The sequence below is a fragment of the Vanellus vanellus genome, assembly GCF_965231255.1.
Source record: "Vanellus vanellus genome assembly, chromosome: 1".
In the NCBI taxonomy this organism is placed as follows: Eukaryota; Metazoa; Chordata; class Aves; order Charadriiformes; family Charadriidae; genus Vanellus; species Vanellus vanellus.
In genome coordinates this window covers 211,602,922-211,619,422 of record NC_138905.1, presented here as the reverse complement: position 1 = coordinate 211,619,422, position 16,501 = coordinate 211,602,922, and the positions used below count along the sequence as shown (strand labels likewise).

The 16,501-nt window shown below is 45.4% G+C and overlaps 1 protein-coding gene across 4 annotated transcripts in view; it reads left to right on the top strand.

The window, feature by feature from the left end:
* Positions 1 to 16,501, top strand: part of FAT3 (FAT atypical cadherin 3) — a gene marked incomplete at both ends in the record, with an annotated part of 338,041 nt that overhangs the window by 306,600 nt on the left and 14,940 nt on the right. For all 4 annotated transcript variants that reach the window (XM_082485358.1, XM_082485356.1, XM_082485357.1 and 1 more), the window contains one exon: positions 6,479 to 6,947. In XM_082485358.1, the coding sequence (XP_082341484.1) occupies positions 6,479 to 6,947 (469 nt within the window). The remainder of the gene's footprint in view (positions 1 to 6,478; positions 6,948 to 16,501) is intronic.

Here is a 16,501-nt window from a genome sequence, read left to right as displayed (position 1 = left end):
AAAGGCTTGGAAAAAAAAAGGCCCTGGTGAAAGGTGCCACTTGCAAGCAATAGGAGATGATACAGAGGCAAACTGACATGGAGTTAGGATGATTATAGGAGAATTTATTTTCTTAGAGTTTGTTGTATAAAAATATTATGATTAAGGAGTCCTGCAGGTCACGTTGTAGACAACTGAGTGGATATTCTCCAGTTGAAAGTGGGAAATTTTGCCACCCAAAAAGAGAAAAATTCATGTGATTACAAAAAAATGAGTAGGACAACCCCTCATTGCGGCCACCTGGGTTGGGGTTTTAGTTGTGGGGTAGGAATTATGTGTTTTCAGTCACCACTTCACACAATCACCTAACCGTTTTGCTTTGAAAAATACTGGAAGGAAAAAATAATACTTGAAGGAGCAGCAACAAGACCTGCAGCTACTCTGCTCCGATCTCAGAGACCATCCTCCAGGTCATGCTCTTTTTTGCTTCCTAGCTCTAAGAAAGGATTGCCAACTATGAACCCATCTGATGCAGCACTTAGTAGAGAGCTTCAGATGCAGCTTCCACCTCACATGTCCCATGAGAGAGGTCCAGGGTCGTGTGTGGATGCAAGGGCGTTCCCATGCATTGAGCAGGGAATGACAGAGGGAATTCCCTTCCCAGAGCCTCATGCTTGGCTTTTAGGTGGGGCAGGATTTGCTGTTGCAGTGGGTACATCCTTTTCCCAGGTCTGGCCCTTGGCTTCTGTAAGCATAGGATTTAAAGAAAACTAAAGCATTACATCTGGTATGTGTTTTGGAGAAATGGCATTTCTTAAAAGATCGGGAATTGCTGGAGTTTTATTTGTGAAGGGCATTTCTCAGAGGAACATCAGACTGAGGTCTCACAGAAGTGCTCTATGGCAGGCAAAGGGCATTATGCTCAAGGGATGCAGCCAGAGCAGGTCTCTTCAGGGACGGCAGCTGACTCATGAACTGCACTTTGGGAATCCCAAACTCAGATGCTTTCAAGCAAGTTACCCTTAAACTTTCTAAGCATATGGTTTTTCATTTGTAAACCAGAGGTAAGGCCTTTTTCATTTGGGGGGTGGGGTGGGGTGGGTTGGTTTGTTGTTTTTTTTTTAACCAGGTATGTATGTTGTGAGATAGAGAAGCGCTCAGAGATGAGGCCATTAAGTAGATTAATTAGAGGTCTATAAATGTGAAGTTGTTATCATTTGAGCATTGCTTTCAATTAAATTAAACATGAGGAGAAGCTTTCCAAATAGAGGATAAAGGATGGGATCCTGTGCTCTTTTGAGCACTCTGGCATCACTCCAGCAAAGCACTTAATCACTTGCTTAACTTCCTATATTTGAAGGCAATTGGAACTACTCACATACCTTAATTTAAGCATGTACTTAAGTATCTGCCAGTTTAGCACCAGGAGGCCCAGTACCATCACTGAGCGCCAGACAACAGCAGAGGTGGAAGAAATTTAGACCCATCACATAGTATGAGCCCATGGGAGAACAGGCAGAAAACACCACCACTCGTGGGGCGTATAGTGGCATTGATTTTTTTTGAAGCAAATCTCCCCCATTGCAGTCTGTTTAAAAATTAATGCTGCAATATGGTTTTCAGTGTTTAAATGACCAGCTTAATTTTGGGAGCTCATACATTTGTGATAACTCCAGGGATGGAAATATTTCATAATCATAACACGGTGTCCTTGGATGAATAATAAATTCCATAGAGTAAACTGCTTGTCTACTGCTTTGCTGAAAGCCTACCAGCTACGCTGTGTTGATACAATATAATAAGGGTGTTATTTATTCAGCTGTTTCTAATAAAGCAACTCATCCATCGATTTTGAGAGGTTGGTCATTTTTTTCATTCCGTGCTCTTGCTTTTAAGACAATTGCAGGAAAATAAAATGCAGGTCGATGGCCTTTTTTTTTTTCCTTTGAAAAGATTACGTGTGCCAAAACCAGTATCACCATTTCCTTTTTCCTATGTAGCATCTATCTGCAAAAAGTTAAGATTTAACAATTTTAAGCAGTATGAGGCCATTGCAAAAGAGAATTCCATCATTTCTTTCTTTTTTTTTTTTTTTTTTTTTCAAGGAATGCAATGGAGATTCAGCTTGTTTTGTGAAATGTAAAGAACTAAACATAGGTAAAGAAACACCTTCCCATCATGCCAGAAATATAATAGCTATTGAATGGTAAAAGGCAAGCATATGTTCTTCCATCCAGGCAGTTAATGTGAAACTTTGCATGGTTTAGTTAAGTGTATATTATATATTTTAATGCGGTACTGCTACATGGCTTACACTGGATAAGACTGAAGCTTGGATATGATCCCAGTTATGGCTAGAGTTGAAACAAGTAATATTTTAATTAAATACACCGTTTTACACAAACGAACCTGAAATGTAATTCGGCTAACGAAATATTTCCCCAGATAGATTAGTAGGCAGCATGCTGCATCCATGGTGTGTGACTGCAGATGGACTGTGTGAGCCTAAGGTGGTCTCAGAAGAACCATTTGATCATTTTATTACCTATGTTGATACACAAATATGGATGTTAGCCAAACATCTTAGCCAGGCTAATATTCTAATATAATTTACAATATGCGTTTGGCTCCATTTTGCTCATTGAATGAAACTGTTGAAATGTAACAGATTGCATCAGCTTTTGGAGCCTTGTCTGGTCTTTGTACTTCTTTGCCCATTTTATACAGGTGAGGAATTTTGTGTATGTAAGAGCTTAAGTAGGCGTTAACCTCACTGTCCTAGTAGTTGTAATGAAAGACAGTGTAACTAAGCCCAAAAAGCTCAGAGAGGTGGAAGCCTGGTGGGAGTTTTGTGCCCAGCTAGGATTTGCTTTCTTCTTGGTGCAGGGGGTTTCTGCTGGGGCTTGTGGGCTGCGCTGGCGAGGGGTTGCAGAGCTCGCATCTCTCTGCTGTGAGATGGAGTAACTCAAGCTCTCTGCCGTGTTACATCACGTAGATGGAGAAAAAAGCAATGCCACACGTTCAGACCTGAACTGACAATCTGATGCTACCAATCCTCAATCAGACCAGTCATTCCACTGAGGTTGTTGTCTGGATAACTGCAGAGCCTGGACAACGGCATTGGCCTTTCATCAGATTTCCATACTATTTTCTTGAATGCACCTCATTTATTAAGAAAATAATTTGAAGTTCAGCTTTTCTCGGTACCAGTGTCAATAGCCCCGTTTGAGGATTGAATGGTGTCCCTGACATCCCTGCAGTTACGGGGAATCACAGGAACACCAGGGATTAGTTGCTGACTCAAAGATCCACAGCTGAATTCTCCGTGCCTAGGAGTGGAGACATTGTTTTGTCCTGTCAAGCGGAGGACCCTTCTCCTCCCTGCCCGGCCAGCCTAGCTGCTAAATAGGCAAGACAGGAGCCCTTTGCAGCTCTTCCTCCTCCTCCGAGAGGCATGGGGCCACCTGGGGACAAATATTTCCTCCCTGCCCCGCTACAGCAAAGCCTGTGACCGTCTGATTAATGAAAGTATTTTTATGGTCCCATAGCTAGGGGTATCTGGGCATGTCACAGACTTTAATGTATGTATCCGTAAAGCAGTGGTGTGAGGTAGGGAAATGACGTTATCCCTCTTGTACTGATGGAGACCTGAAACTAATGACTTGCTTGAGATCCCAGAGGAAGAGTGCTGCAGAGTGTGGATTCCCGTGAATATCTATCATATCTTAGGCTAGTACTGTAAGCGTTGGACCATCCTTTCCATCCTTCGCTCTAGCCTAAGGTGGAGGTTGCTAGTGCTTTTTTAATAAAGGGAAGGAAACGTAGCCTTTCAGACAATCTATATGTACTGTGTATGTCAGATCATCTGCTGGTAAAAAGAAATAAAAGTGGATGAGAAAGATGTATAAAACATATTTTAATGGCAAATCTTTTAGATCATCGTTTCCTGTATACAAATGGTGTAATATTTATCCCAGGTGCTCATATGTGGTGTTGTATTTATAAAGATAATTGGAAAAGCATGTTCTGTGAGTAAGAGTAATAGACATGCAGGCAGTAGGTCCTTCAGGGTATAAGTAGTCTTAGGGGAGGTATATGTGTATTATACACAATCAGTAGAACAGTTTCCATAAGGAAAAAGCCTTTTGAATAAGAAGCAAGTTAACTGCTTATCCGATGGTGGCTGTTTTTCAGAGTGTAACATGCTGGTGTGTATTTTTCTGTTTGGTTTGTATTCCTGTTGAGCCAGACTGCACTTTCTGAGCAGCGCTTTCAAGGTTTGCGGACTATTTTGTAGCACAGGGAGAGAAGAAACTATTCCTCCATCTCTGGAGAGAAACCAGCTCAGTTTATCAGGGCATCTTGTTTACTGAGATTCCCCTGAGCAGATGCTTTAATAAGCCAAATTTCAATCTTCAGAAATAGTTTACAGCTGAGTTTTGAGTCCTGCAAGAAAAGGTTTTTTAATGAAAAATGATCCAGACTTATTTTTCTGCACATCCATTAACCTTTTTTGATTGAGCTGGAGGACTACCAAGCAACATCCATCCCTCAAGCACATTGTATTACAATCATAGATCTCATTTCTTCTCAGTTTCATTACATCCTACAGGTCAAGGACTTCAAAATAGCCAGCTGCCCATAGCAGGGGCTAATTCTTGCTCTTCCGAATCCTTCTACATGCATATCCCTCTACATCCCTCATGCCTTGCAGAGTAAGTAGGTAGCTGGCATTTACCAGGAGCTTGTCCTGTGCATCATTGTGTCCACCCCGTCCAAATGATTGCAGAGTGGTGGAGTGGTGTGGTTTACAGCCCGACTGCCCGGTGTGATTTGGCTTGAGGTTACAGCCCAGTTCAAATTCAGCGGGTCGAGAGACTGAGGTCTGGAAAGGAGAAGGAAGTCCAGAGATCGTCAGAACTCAAGATTTTACCCTCAGCTTTTCTCCAGGTAGTTTTGTGAACCTCCAAAGACAGTAAAATGGTGATAATGACATGACAGCACAGTCTGCTCCTGTAGATTAACAGCATCCCATTTACCTTCAAGCCACATGAGAGAGCCTGGCAGGGAAGAGTTTGAGCACCAGTTCAGACACATGCCAAGGGATGTCTCTAGCTAACCCAGTTTTAAATGAGTTTTCATGACAGAAATGGCAAAAAAATGGCCAAAGACAGATGGACACAATGCAGCATCACATCTGCATTAGCCATGCCAGTTTAGCGGGGCCACCAAAGCTCTGGGGGGTTCTTGCATCGACAGCTATGGTAGCTCTGCTCTGCTGGAGGAGAGCAGCAGGGTTGTGTTACGGATAAACCAGTGAGAGTACAATGTGTGCTGCGGGGAAGGATGAAAAAGGACACAGCGCCTGAACTTTTCAGGGGGATAAATAATGGGACAGAACTGTCTTGAGATGGGGTTTGCAGAAATAAATACTTCCTAGAGCATGACATAAAAGTAAAATAATTGCAAGAGCTTTTGGAGAGCTTGAATCCAATTAATGTGTCATAAGAAATTATTTCCAGCCTTGTCAGCCATTTTAAACGTATCTGCCATCTGTTAAAGAAACCTAAAATCTTTGGGTAAACTGCTAATCAGGAAAGCAGCCTTCCATACCTATTCCCTCACTCCGCACTTTGCCTGCCCCAGCAGGCTGGCACAGATTTTCCCATTATGAGGACTTCAGATGGGTGAGAGGCAGGAGGGAGAGCGAGAAATCCTAACAATCCCTCTAAAGCCATGAACCCAGTGTAAACATCAGAAAAGGAAGAAAAGTAGGAGCCATCCTGTGTCATCTATGAGGTATATACAGAACAGGTAGTGTAGCATCCATGGAAAAAAACCTGACTTTTGGTCAATGAGAATCTTACTGTTTTACTTAGAGAACCTGAATTTAAGATACTTGGGGACAAATCCACACCTCGCTGAGATGCTCCAAAAGGTTACAGAGGCACAAGATGTGTACATGAGCAGACCACCTCACTTCCCCAGCTGAAAGCTGTGGCCATTGACTTTGCCACGAGCCTCTCTCAAACACTCAGAGGTGGTCCCTTGCCCTGAGTGCCCTTTTGGTAGCGCCAACCACCGGGAGCAGAATCGCAGCACACGGGTGGATGGTGGGACTTGCTCAGAGAGACACGGCTGCTCAGCAGCAGAGCCAAGAGCAGAACATGGGTCTTCCAGTGCATGCCCTGTTCAGCGAGACATATCGTTATCCCAGTCCTCACCTGTGTTCTGCGTCTGTATTTTTTCTATATTGTCAGTTTGCCTGCAGTAAGTGGCTTTGGGTAAATTCTAAGTAGGCTGGTTCTTATCAGTTTGGTTTTTTTCTTGCTGGTGATAAAGGTGCAGCTTTTAGCTCTTTCAGCGTCACGTAGGAGAGCAGCTTTAGCACTGTATAAAGACTGCCTAGAAGTCCTCCGTGTTTCCAGATACCCCGTGAGAGCATATTACGAGATGGGTGAATGCCTGAAGCACTGTGGTTTCTGTTTTCCTCCCTCAGATCGTCGATGGTAAACTGTGGTTCCAGTTGGACTGCGGAAGCGGCCCGGGAATCCTGGGAATTTCTGGCAGGGCCGTTAATGATGGAAGCTGGCATTCGGTCTTCCTGGAGCTGAATCGCAATTTCACGAGCTTGTCCCTGGACGACAGCTACGTGGAGCGCCGCAGAGCCCCCCTCTACTTCCAGACTCTCAGCACCGATAGCTCCGTCTACTTCGGCGCCCAGGTCCAAGTGGATAACGTCCGCAGCCTGACCGACAAGAGAACAACGCAGGTCTTGAGCGGCTTTCAGGGCTGCCTGGATTCAGTCGTCCTAAATAACAACGAACTGCCGCTCCAAAACAAGCGCAGCAGCTTTGCAGAAGTGGTCGGCCTGACCGAATTAAAGCTTGGCTGCGTCCTCTACCCCGATGCCTGCGAGCGGCATCCCTGCCAGAACGGCGGCACCTGTACCAGCGTGCCATCTGGTGGTAAATACCTTGCATTACTTTATGGGTTCCCCCTCCTCCCCATTTCCCCCTATAATTTATTGCCCGAGATGGTTTTATGCGGCAACATGCTTGAAAAATCTCATGAACTCTATAAAACTCTGATAGGTATTGCAAATTGTGTAAAAGCTGTTTGCTCTATAAATAACGGTGAAATGGTGCCCCTTCTCGTTGCATTAGTGTTCCAGGAGGAAATTGATTTATTGGCTGTTAGGATAATCCTATTTCTATAGAAACCAATAGAATTACAATTACTGTAATGCTCAGCTGGATTTTTCAGGATCCATTTACGGCATCGAGGGCTGTACACAAAGATGGTGATTTCAAACGTCCATCACAGATGCAACGGCACTGTTGCCTTCCTCTGTTTCTGAAGCTGTCACAAATAATTACTGAGCTGTCCACAAACACCTTGGTCCTTTTGTCAGTGAGTAATTTGATTATATGTTTGCATGGAAAATAGCGAGTCTGCCCCATTATAAACCTCCCAGAAGTGTATTTTACAGCTTCCTCGGGGGCCTGAGTGCTTCAAGGTCTAAGTAATATTATCCAAAGTTTACAGGGCATTGATTTAAACTGTGCTCATGTTGGAGTTTCCTATCCACTGGTTATATGGTGATGTGTGATTGGGTGCCAGTGACTTACTACCCAGTAATGTAGCGCACAAGTTACCAGACCATAAGAACAGTCAGCAGGGAAAAAGCAAATAGCGTATGTGTAAGACCTTTCCTCTAGGACCGTTCTTTCTCTGTAGTGTACAGGTTTCCCTTCCAGTTCCCCATATTGTATGAGCAGGCAGCTTTGCTCACCTTTTCTGGCAGACTAAAACTTCCTCTGAAAAGAAGGATGCTCAACAGAGAGGTTTTCTGCAAGTTCAGAGCTTTCCATCCACTTATTGTCAGTGGTTTCGGTCATGGTTCCCTGGGGAAGTTCCCACTAAAACCTTGTTTTTATGGAGCATTTAACCACTGTCCAGGCCTTTCTGCTTTAATGTTTCCATGCTGTTCCCTTGCACCCATAATTGTTATTTCTGTTTTTCATTTTTTTAAGCCTTGTTCTCATATTTCCTTTGTGACACCCCCTCCGCCCCCCCTAGATTTTTCTGAACTTTAGGAACTTCCTAAACTTGAGAACAGTCCAGTTTTCAAGGCTGAAATCTGCTGAGATCTGAGCAAAACTGACTGTCAGACAGAAGTTTCTCATTTGGATAATCCTGCCCATACAGAGGGCAATGTGAATTTTCTGGTGCTGAGACATCCCAGCTAGCATTTCCTCTGGATCCTTGACTTTAATTCAGCCACCTCCCATGCCAGGGCCAAAGGTGCGTCAAGGATGCTGTTGGCTTTTGCTGTCCGTGGAAGGAGATGGGAGGACAGTTGGGAGGAATGAAGCGCAGCACCGGCAAGCCGGGATGTGATGTGCAGCACGAGGACAAATGTTGCTGCATGTGTGTGCTGTTAAGGGTCTTTATTTACCAAGGGAAGGAAAGAAAATGAGGGCTGCACAATAAGGGCAAAAGAAAATCACTCTGAGGCAGAAGGATACCGCAGCCGCTGAGAGAATTGCTAAGCGAGATTATTTAAATCCCTAGGAAATACGGCTGTAATATGTACATGAACGTAACACGGCTTTGATTCAGACTCCATACTTAATAAATGAGGTTAACCATTCGCCTAGCATCCTAGAAAGCATGAGAACAGCTCCTTCTATTGATTTTATTTGAGTCTATTTACAGTATTGCTCAGCAATCTCGTGATGAGTAAATTGAAACCTTTCTAATGAAACACTTTACAGTAATTCTTTTTTTCCCAGCGCCCTGTGCATGCCAATTCAAACTGAGGGGAGCCGTGGGGTGGGGGAGAAACAGGCGGCGCTGAAGATTGGACCCGTTTTGTTACTGGAATGGCACTCACCGTTTTCATGTCGACATAATTCGCTGCTGGAAAGCAGTCACAGAACTGATTTAACTTGCCTGCTTTCCTGCCTCGGCGAGGGGGCACGTGCCCTGCGGGGATGTTTCGGCTGCCTGCCGTTAAAAAATCTGTTTGCTGTTTTTACTGCCTCAGCAGTGTATGTAAATAAAGGATTGTTATAAAGCCATAATTCCAGAGCAGTGGGCCCTGACTGTACGTCAGTGGTCCTGCAGCCCAGCCCGCAAGGAGAAGGCATGGGCATTTTTGTCTCCACCAGGCAAAGCAATCCTGTTGTTCGTGTCCTCCATATGCAAAAAGGCCATGTAATTAAATTCCGTAGAGCAAAGAGCTCAACAGCATTGCAAATGCTAGTTGCGGAGCCGCAAATTGCAACGTGCATTTAAGAATCGCCAGACTTTATATTCACTGACATAGATGGTAGCAGCTGACTTTAAAATAGAAAAAAAAAAAAAGTAATAACTCTTCATTTTTTATCTTAAGAAAGAAAACAGCAGCTTTTTTCTTTTGTGGTGGGGGGAAGCATTCAAAAACATACCGTGCAAAGATCCTTTTCCCAATCCCAGGGCACCCAGTAGCATCAGGATCTCTTTACTAACATTGATATTATCCTCTTATTAAGGTTTCTGGAGAATAATGTGCCTTTTCCTAAACAGAGTATTTGGCGTAATGATAGGGTTTGCTTTAATGAATAAATCCTCTAATTTGAATTTTACAGAGCAGATTTCATATACTGTTAACATCCTTTTTCTTACAAAAAAAAACCCTACTGTGCTTCACAAGGAAATTATAAAGAGAAAAAGAAATATCAGATTTATAGCTAAATTTAAAAGAAAACAGTCAAGCAAAGGTTACCCAACATTATAACATGAAAGAGTTGCTGGCTACATGCCAGAAATCAAAGGGGCCGTGGCTAATTTACATATAATTTGCATAAATTGATCATCTAAACCACAAACCTCCGTAATAGTATTCCTGTTGTGAAATCTTCCTTTCCATAGAAATACGTACTGCCCTGTTCACCATCAATAAAAAGCTGCCTCTGATTACCTTCCGCTTCACCCTGCGGTTATGGGAATAGGGCGATATTACGGCCATGTGTGGAGAATCGCTAAAGCGATGCTTTGTACGCACCGGGAGTGTGTCCCCGCTGCTGCTGTTAGGGTGCGTATGGGTAAATTCACGGCACTTTCGAAGCACCGGGCTCAGGGACAGTGCTGTGCACGGGCTGCACAGAGCTCGGGACTGATGGCAAAGGTGTTGCCCCCAACGGAGAGTCGGCCCAGGGCTAGTTGGCCCAGGGCTAGTTGGCCCAGGGCTAGTTGACCTGCGCTGGGTCTGTCTGTCTGACCTCTCTGCGTATTGAGGAGGAGGACAAGGCTTCAGCCTCAGCCTGCAGGAGGGCGTATGGGTGGCTCAGATGCTCCGAGACATCACTGAGAGCAGAGAAATCTCTCTGCTTTCAAAATCTGGGGTTTGGGCCAGCAGAAAGCGACCATGACGCAAACCTCTGCTTGCACTCAGGTGTTCCTGTGGGTCCAGATCAAGTCCCACGGCAGCGGCGTATGCCCAGCGTTGTCGGTGGTTAAAGAGAGGGTACTGTGTGTCCGGGGATCCCGCGGGGAAATCCCGTGCGTGCTTAAAAAGGGCTGGGAAAGGGAGACAAGCACTCACCAGGTCGGACAGCTCAGGAGGCTCCTAGCAGAAAGAACTATATACAATTTTCTTGGAGACACTGGAAACCCCAACCCTGAAATGCAGGCCACTTTCTTCCAGACTTTTCAGTCCCTACCCATAAATATGGGTCAGTAAAGCTATTTTTGAAGAAAGTTGTTAGCGTTTTGGAACCTGACAACCAGCGTGACTTTCAGAAACAGCTTGGCTCTTGGGACTGAAATTTCCCAAGAAAATTCAACCAAGTGTTTAAAGTGCGGTTAAGCTATAAGCTGCTGCATATGAGGTCTTGAAATGGGAAATGTCACACAACCTTAATAATAGAGTGGCGTTAGCAGGTCTGCCAACAGTAAATGTATGTTTATCTGCATGAATAACAACATGAGCAATCACAGCAATAGAAAGCTTTACTGTAATCAAATCCGAACGCTGCGCCAAGTGTTTCAACCACAGAGAGAAACCTCGTGCTTGTAAAGCCTGCAATTATAAGTATATTTACTTCCTTTTAATTTGATCAGTCCTATATACATCTGGCTTTGATTGAAATACATGGCTTACATGAGTACGCAATTTCATTTGAACATGAAGCATTTAAACAGAAATATCTACTGAGTCAAGGACTGTGGGCAGAGTGTGAGGACAGAAAGTCGTTGCTTTCCCTTCTCCTCATTTTTTCGTCTTTTCTTTTTTCCTTTTTTTTATTTTTCATGAACAGAGTTAAAATCCAAAAGACGGGAAAATGCCAGGTTGCATTATGACCTGGTCATACTTGTGTTCTCGATCTTGCTTTTCCACACACGAAAACCAGCATGCTGTAATGTGAGCATACCAAATGCACATCAGTTAATTTTTAAGAGCTTTTTAGAAATTTGGGGGCTTTTAATCTTTTTTATAGCTATGCTTTTAGACATCTGGATTTAAATTCCCACTTCCAGAGCTCACACATGCCAATCCCTTCATAGAAAGCGCTGGTTTAACAAAGACCGCAGTTCATTTTCATACCAACTAGTGGCAAGAGGCAATCACCAGTTTGAAGACAGATAAGTTAAATCTGAAGTGGCAGGAATACGTATGGCTGCAGAACACACGCTTCTTGAAGGCAGCCTGGTAGGTCCATACACGTACCAAAATACAAACGCTGGGGGAGGTCCTCTTCACCTTCAGTTCTTCTCATCAGTTAACTTGCCATAAAAGGCGATGTGAGCGGGGCCGGGGGCAGACCTGTTTCTGGACGTCGAGTTCCTCAGGTCTAGCTGCACAGCAGGGAAAGAAACTACGTAGGGAGATCAAATGCAAAAGCCAAAGCACGTAACCGATAAAAGCCAGCTCCTCTCGCATGGGATAGAAACAGGAGCGTACACATGTTCAGAAAAAGAATTGGCAGCAGTTCGGAGCATCCTCTTTAATAAAGCCAAGTAAACCTGAGGAGAGACAGACATTCAGATGCTCAGACTGGGAACGCTACCAACGGAGACGTTCGCTGCATAACAGCGCCCCATCTGCCGATGGCACCGTGCCTGCCTTTTGCCACTGTCTCTGCTTATTAAGTGCCGGGCAAACATAGGTATAGGCAGGGAGCCTGTGTGGTGGCCTCGCTTACAGCATGGTGCTCTGCGGTAAGGTCTGGGCTGAAAAATCCCTTTGCCTCTGGACAGGGACATTCCAACAAGGCAGGGAGAAAAGTTGTTGGAGTCAAAGTGAGAAGGTGAGACTCGGCTACATAGGGGGGACTCAGATTAGTGGAGGAGCATGAGAGAAGCCTTGTAAAACAACCAGAAAGCCCAAGACTCTGTAGGCAGGAGAAGGCTATGTCTAAATAAATGTTTTAGATCATGAATGAGCTTTGACATGAATCTTCTGATCATCACAGAAACGTGGTAGGAGGACATACACAAGTGGAGTGCTGTAATTGATGGCTACCAACTCTTCAAAAAGGATAGGCGAGGAAGGAGAGGTGGTGGGGTGGCCCTCTATGTTAGGGGCAGTTTTGAATGTCTGGAACTTAACAGTGTGGATGACAGTGTTGAGTGTGTATGGATAAGAATTAAGGGGAAGGCCAATAAGGCAGACATCGTGATGGGAGTTTGTTATAGACCTCCCAATCAGGATGTAGAAGCCAATGAAGTATTCTATAAGCAGCTGGCAGAGGTCTCACGATCATCTGCCCTTATTCTTGTGGGGGACTTCAACTTCCCAGACGTCTGCTGGAAATACTACGCAGCAGAGAGGGAACAGTCATGGAGGTTCCTGGAGTGTGTGGAAGACAACTTCCTAACACAGCTGGTGAAGGAACCAACTAGGGGAAGTGCCCTACTGGACCTACTGTTTGTTAACAGAGAAGGTCTTGTGGGGGATGTAAAGGTTGGAGGTCGCCTTGGGCAGAGTGATCACGAAATGATAGAGTTTTCAATTCTTGATCAAGTAAGGTGAGGAGCCAGCAGAACTGCCACCTTGAACTTCCGAAGGGCAGACTTTAGCCTGTTTAGGAGCATGGTCGAGAGTGTCCCTTGGGAGGCAGTTTTGAAGAGCAAAGGTGCCCAGGAAGGCTGGGCATACTTCAAGCAGGTGCTCTTAAAAGCGCAGGAGAAGGCCATCCCCTTGTCTCGAAAAACGAGCAGACGGGGAAGACGACCAGCCTGGCTAAATAGAGAACTTTGGCTGGACCTCAGGAAAAAAAGAAAAGTTTACATTCTCTGGAAAAGGGGGTTGGCAACTTATGAGGACTATCAAGATATAACAAAGCTATGTAGGGGGAAAATGAGAAGGGCCAAAGCTCAATCAGAACTCAGCTTGGCCACTGCAGTTAAAGACAATAAGAAGAGATTCTTTCAGTATATCAATAGAAAAAGGAAGACTAGGGAAAATGTAGGCCCACTGGTGAATGAGACAGGTGCCCTAGTGGTGGAGGACGCAGAGAAGGCAGAGTTACTGAATGCCTTCTTTTCTTCGGTCTTCACTGCTAAAGCTGTCCTGTCATGAATCCCACACTCTGAAGGCAAAGGGGAAGGTCTGGAGAGAGGAAGATTTTCCCTCAGTTGAGGAGGACCGTGTCAGAGACCACTTGGCCAAGCTGGACATTCACAAGTCCATGGGCCCTGATGGCATGCATCCGCGAGTGCTGAGAGAGCTGGCGGATGTTATTGCTAGACCACTCTCCATCGTCTTTGAAAGGTCATGGAGAACAGGAGAGGTGCCTGAGGACTGGAGGAAGGCTGACATCACTCTGATCTTCAAGAAAGGCAAGAAGGAGGACCCAGGGAACTACAGACCAGTTAGTCTCACCTCTGTCCCTGGGAAGGTAATGGAGCAACTCATTCTGGATGTCATCTCCAAACACGTTGAGGAAGTTATTGGAAGTGGTCAATATGGATTTACCAAGGGTAAATCATGCTTGACCAATCTGATAGCTTTCTATGATCTTATAACTGGTTGGCTGGATGAGGGGAGAGTTGTGGATGTCATCTACCTTGACTTTAGCAATGTCTCCCATGACATCCTCATTAGGAAGCTGAGGAAGTATGGGCTAGATGAGGTGATAGTGAGGTGGATTGAGAGTTGGCTGCGGGACAGAACTCAGAGGTTCGTGATCAGCGGCACAGAGTCTAGTTGGAGGCCTGTAACCAGTGGTGTCCCCCAGGGGTCAATACTCGGTCCAATTTTGTTCAATATATTCATTAATGTCCTGGATGAGGGGACAGAGTGTATCCTCAGCAAGTTTGCTGATGATACCAAACTGGGTGGGGTGGCTGACACCCCAGAGGGCCGTGCTGCCATCCAGTGTGACCTGGACAAGCTGGAGAGCTGGGCAGAGAAGAACCTAATGAGGTTCAACAAAAGCAAGTGCAAGGTCCTGCACCTGGGGAGGAAGAATGCTAGGCACCAGTACAGGTTAGGGGCGGACCTGCTGGGAAGTAGCTTGGAGGAGAAGGATCTGGGGGTTGTGGTAGACAGTAAATTATCCATGGCCCAGCAATGTGCCCTTGTTGCCAAAAAGGCCAATGGAATCCTGGGCTGCGTAGGGAAGAGTGTGGCCAGTAGGTTGAGGGAGGTCATTCTCCCCCTCTACTCTGCATTGGTGAGGCCACAACTGGAATACTGTGTCCAGTTCTGGGCTCCCCAGTTCAAGAGAGACAGGGAACTGCTGGAGCGAGTCCAGCGAAGGGCAACTAAGATGATGAAGGGATTGGAGCATCTTCCTTACGAGGAAAGGCTGAGAGAGCTGGGACTCTTTAGCCTGGAGAAGAGAAGGCTGAGGGGAGACCTTATTATGGCGTACAAGTATCTGAAGGGTGGGTTGAAGGAGGATGGAGCCAGGCTCTTTTCAATGGTTCCCAGTGACAGGACGAGGGGTAACGGGCACAAGTTAGAACACAGGAAGTTCCGTTCAAATACACGGAAACACTTCTTTACGGTGAGGGTGACAGAGCACTGGCACAGGCTGCCCAGGGAGGGTGTGGAGTCCCCTTCTCTGGAGATTTTCAAGACCCACCTGGATGCAGTCCTGAGTAATGTGCTCCAGGCAATCCTGCTTTAGCAGGGGCGTTGGACTAGATGATCTCTAGAGGTCCCTTCCAACTCTGAAAATTCTGTGATTCTGTGATTCTGTGATCCCCTCTCACTATGCTTTGATTCCTGTTGTGGAGAGGTGAGGTCTCGAAGGGCAGGACCAGGCTTCCCTCTGGACACTCTGAGCTGGAAGACATGCACCAGGAGTGCAACTAACATGATCCCAAAGCCCTGACATGTGCACTGAGAGTGCTGGGTCCTCAGCAGCAGCTGTTTTGCTGCACAGTCCCCCGGCCGTTGCTCCGCAGGGCTTGCTGATGTAGACGTAGTCGTTGCTCATAGCTTGTTGCTGCTCTTAGGTCAGCTGTTGTGGCACATGCTGAGGGTGTTGTGGTCCCACCCCAGCAGCATTGCAGATGTGTCTACCAGAGCTTTCTATTTTTTTCCACTGTTTCCCTCTGAAGCAGTATGGTGGTGACATCAGAAAATGTGCTGCCTTGGACAGTGCAGATCAACAACTTCCAGCATCAGTGTGCAAAACGGAATATTTCTGTCTCTTGGAGGGAAATCAGATGGACTGTATGACCTTAAATGCTGATGAATTTCCAAGACTTCCAGTGCCTGTATTGTGAGCAGGAACAAGCCCTGAACTGCTTGAAAGGATTTTTTCATCCCCTGCTGAGAGAACAGGGCACTTAGCCCTTTCTTCAGCTCTGTTGTCCTGAGACATGGGAAGTTTGCTTGTTATTCTTGTGCTAAACAGGTGGGAATAAATGCATGATACATTACCAGGATATTAAATTGTCGTAAAAATTCTTTGTTAGACCCCAGATGCACTCCTGACCAAAAGGGTTTTCTTTACGATTGCACTTTGTCCACAGCCATGTGGCTACAACGTGCAGCAGCGGGCAAAATTACAGCCTCTGCTGAGAGGTTTGGAAAAGCATAAAAGGTCTGGCAAGTCTGCTGGCCGAGTCGATATATGCTGTGTACTGAGCCGTCGTATCGGCTCTTCACTTCCCTACTCCATGAAATTCGACATATGCTTTGCTGTGTTGGAGACCTCCCGGGTGAATGCTCTGCAGCTCTGAGCGTGTGTGTCACGGGAAAGTTCTCTGTCTTTTGCCAGTGGCTCAGAGTTGGCAGTTGTATGGCAGGGCTTCCGACGGCAGGAGAAGTCAGCGATAAATATTGTAATTTAATACTGTCTTGGTTTATTGCCTTTTTTATTTCTAACTTTGATCCCCAGACTTAGAATCTATGCTGAATGCATCAGTCTTCTAATAGCTGACTGTTCACTATCATTAAATCACATTCAGTCAAAAATGTGGGCTTTCAGAAGCAGACTTTATATTTTGGTCTTGTTCTTATGTTGCCCAGTAGAGCTCTGACCCATCTGGAGCATTCAGTTTCATCTCATCTTAG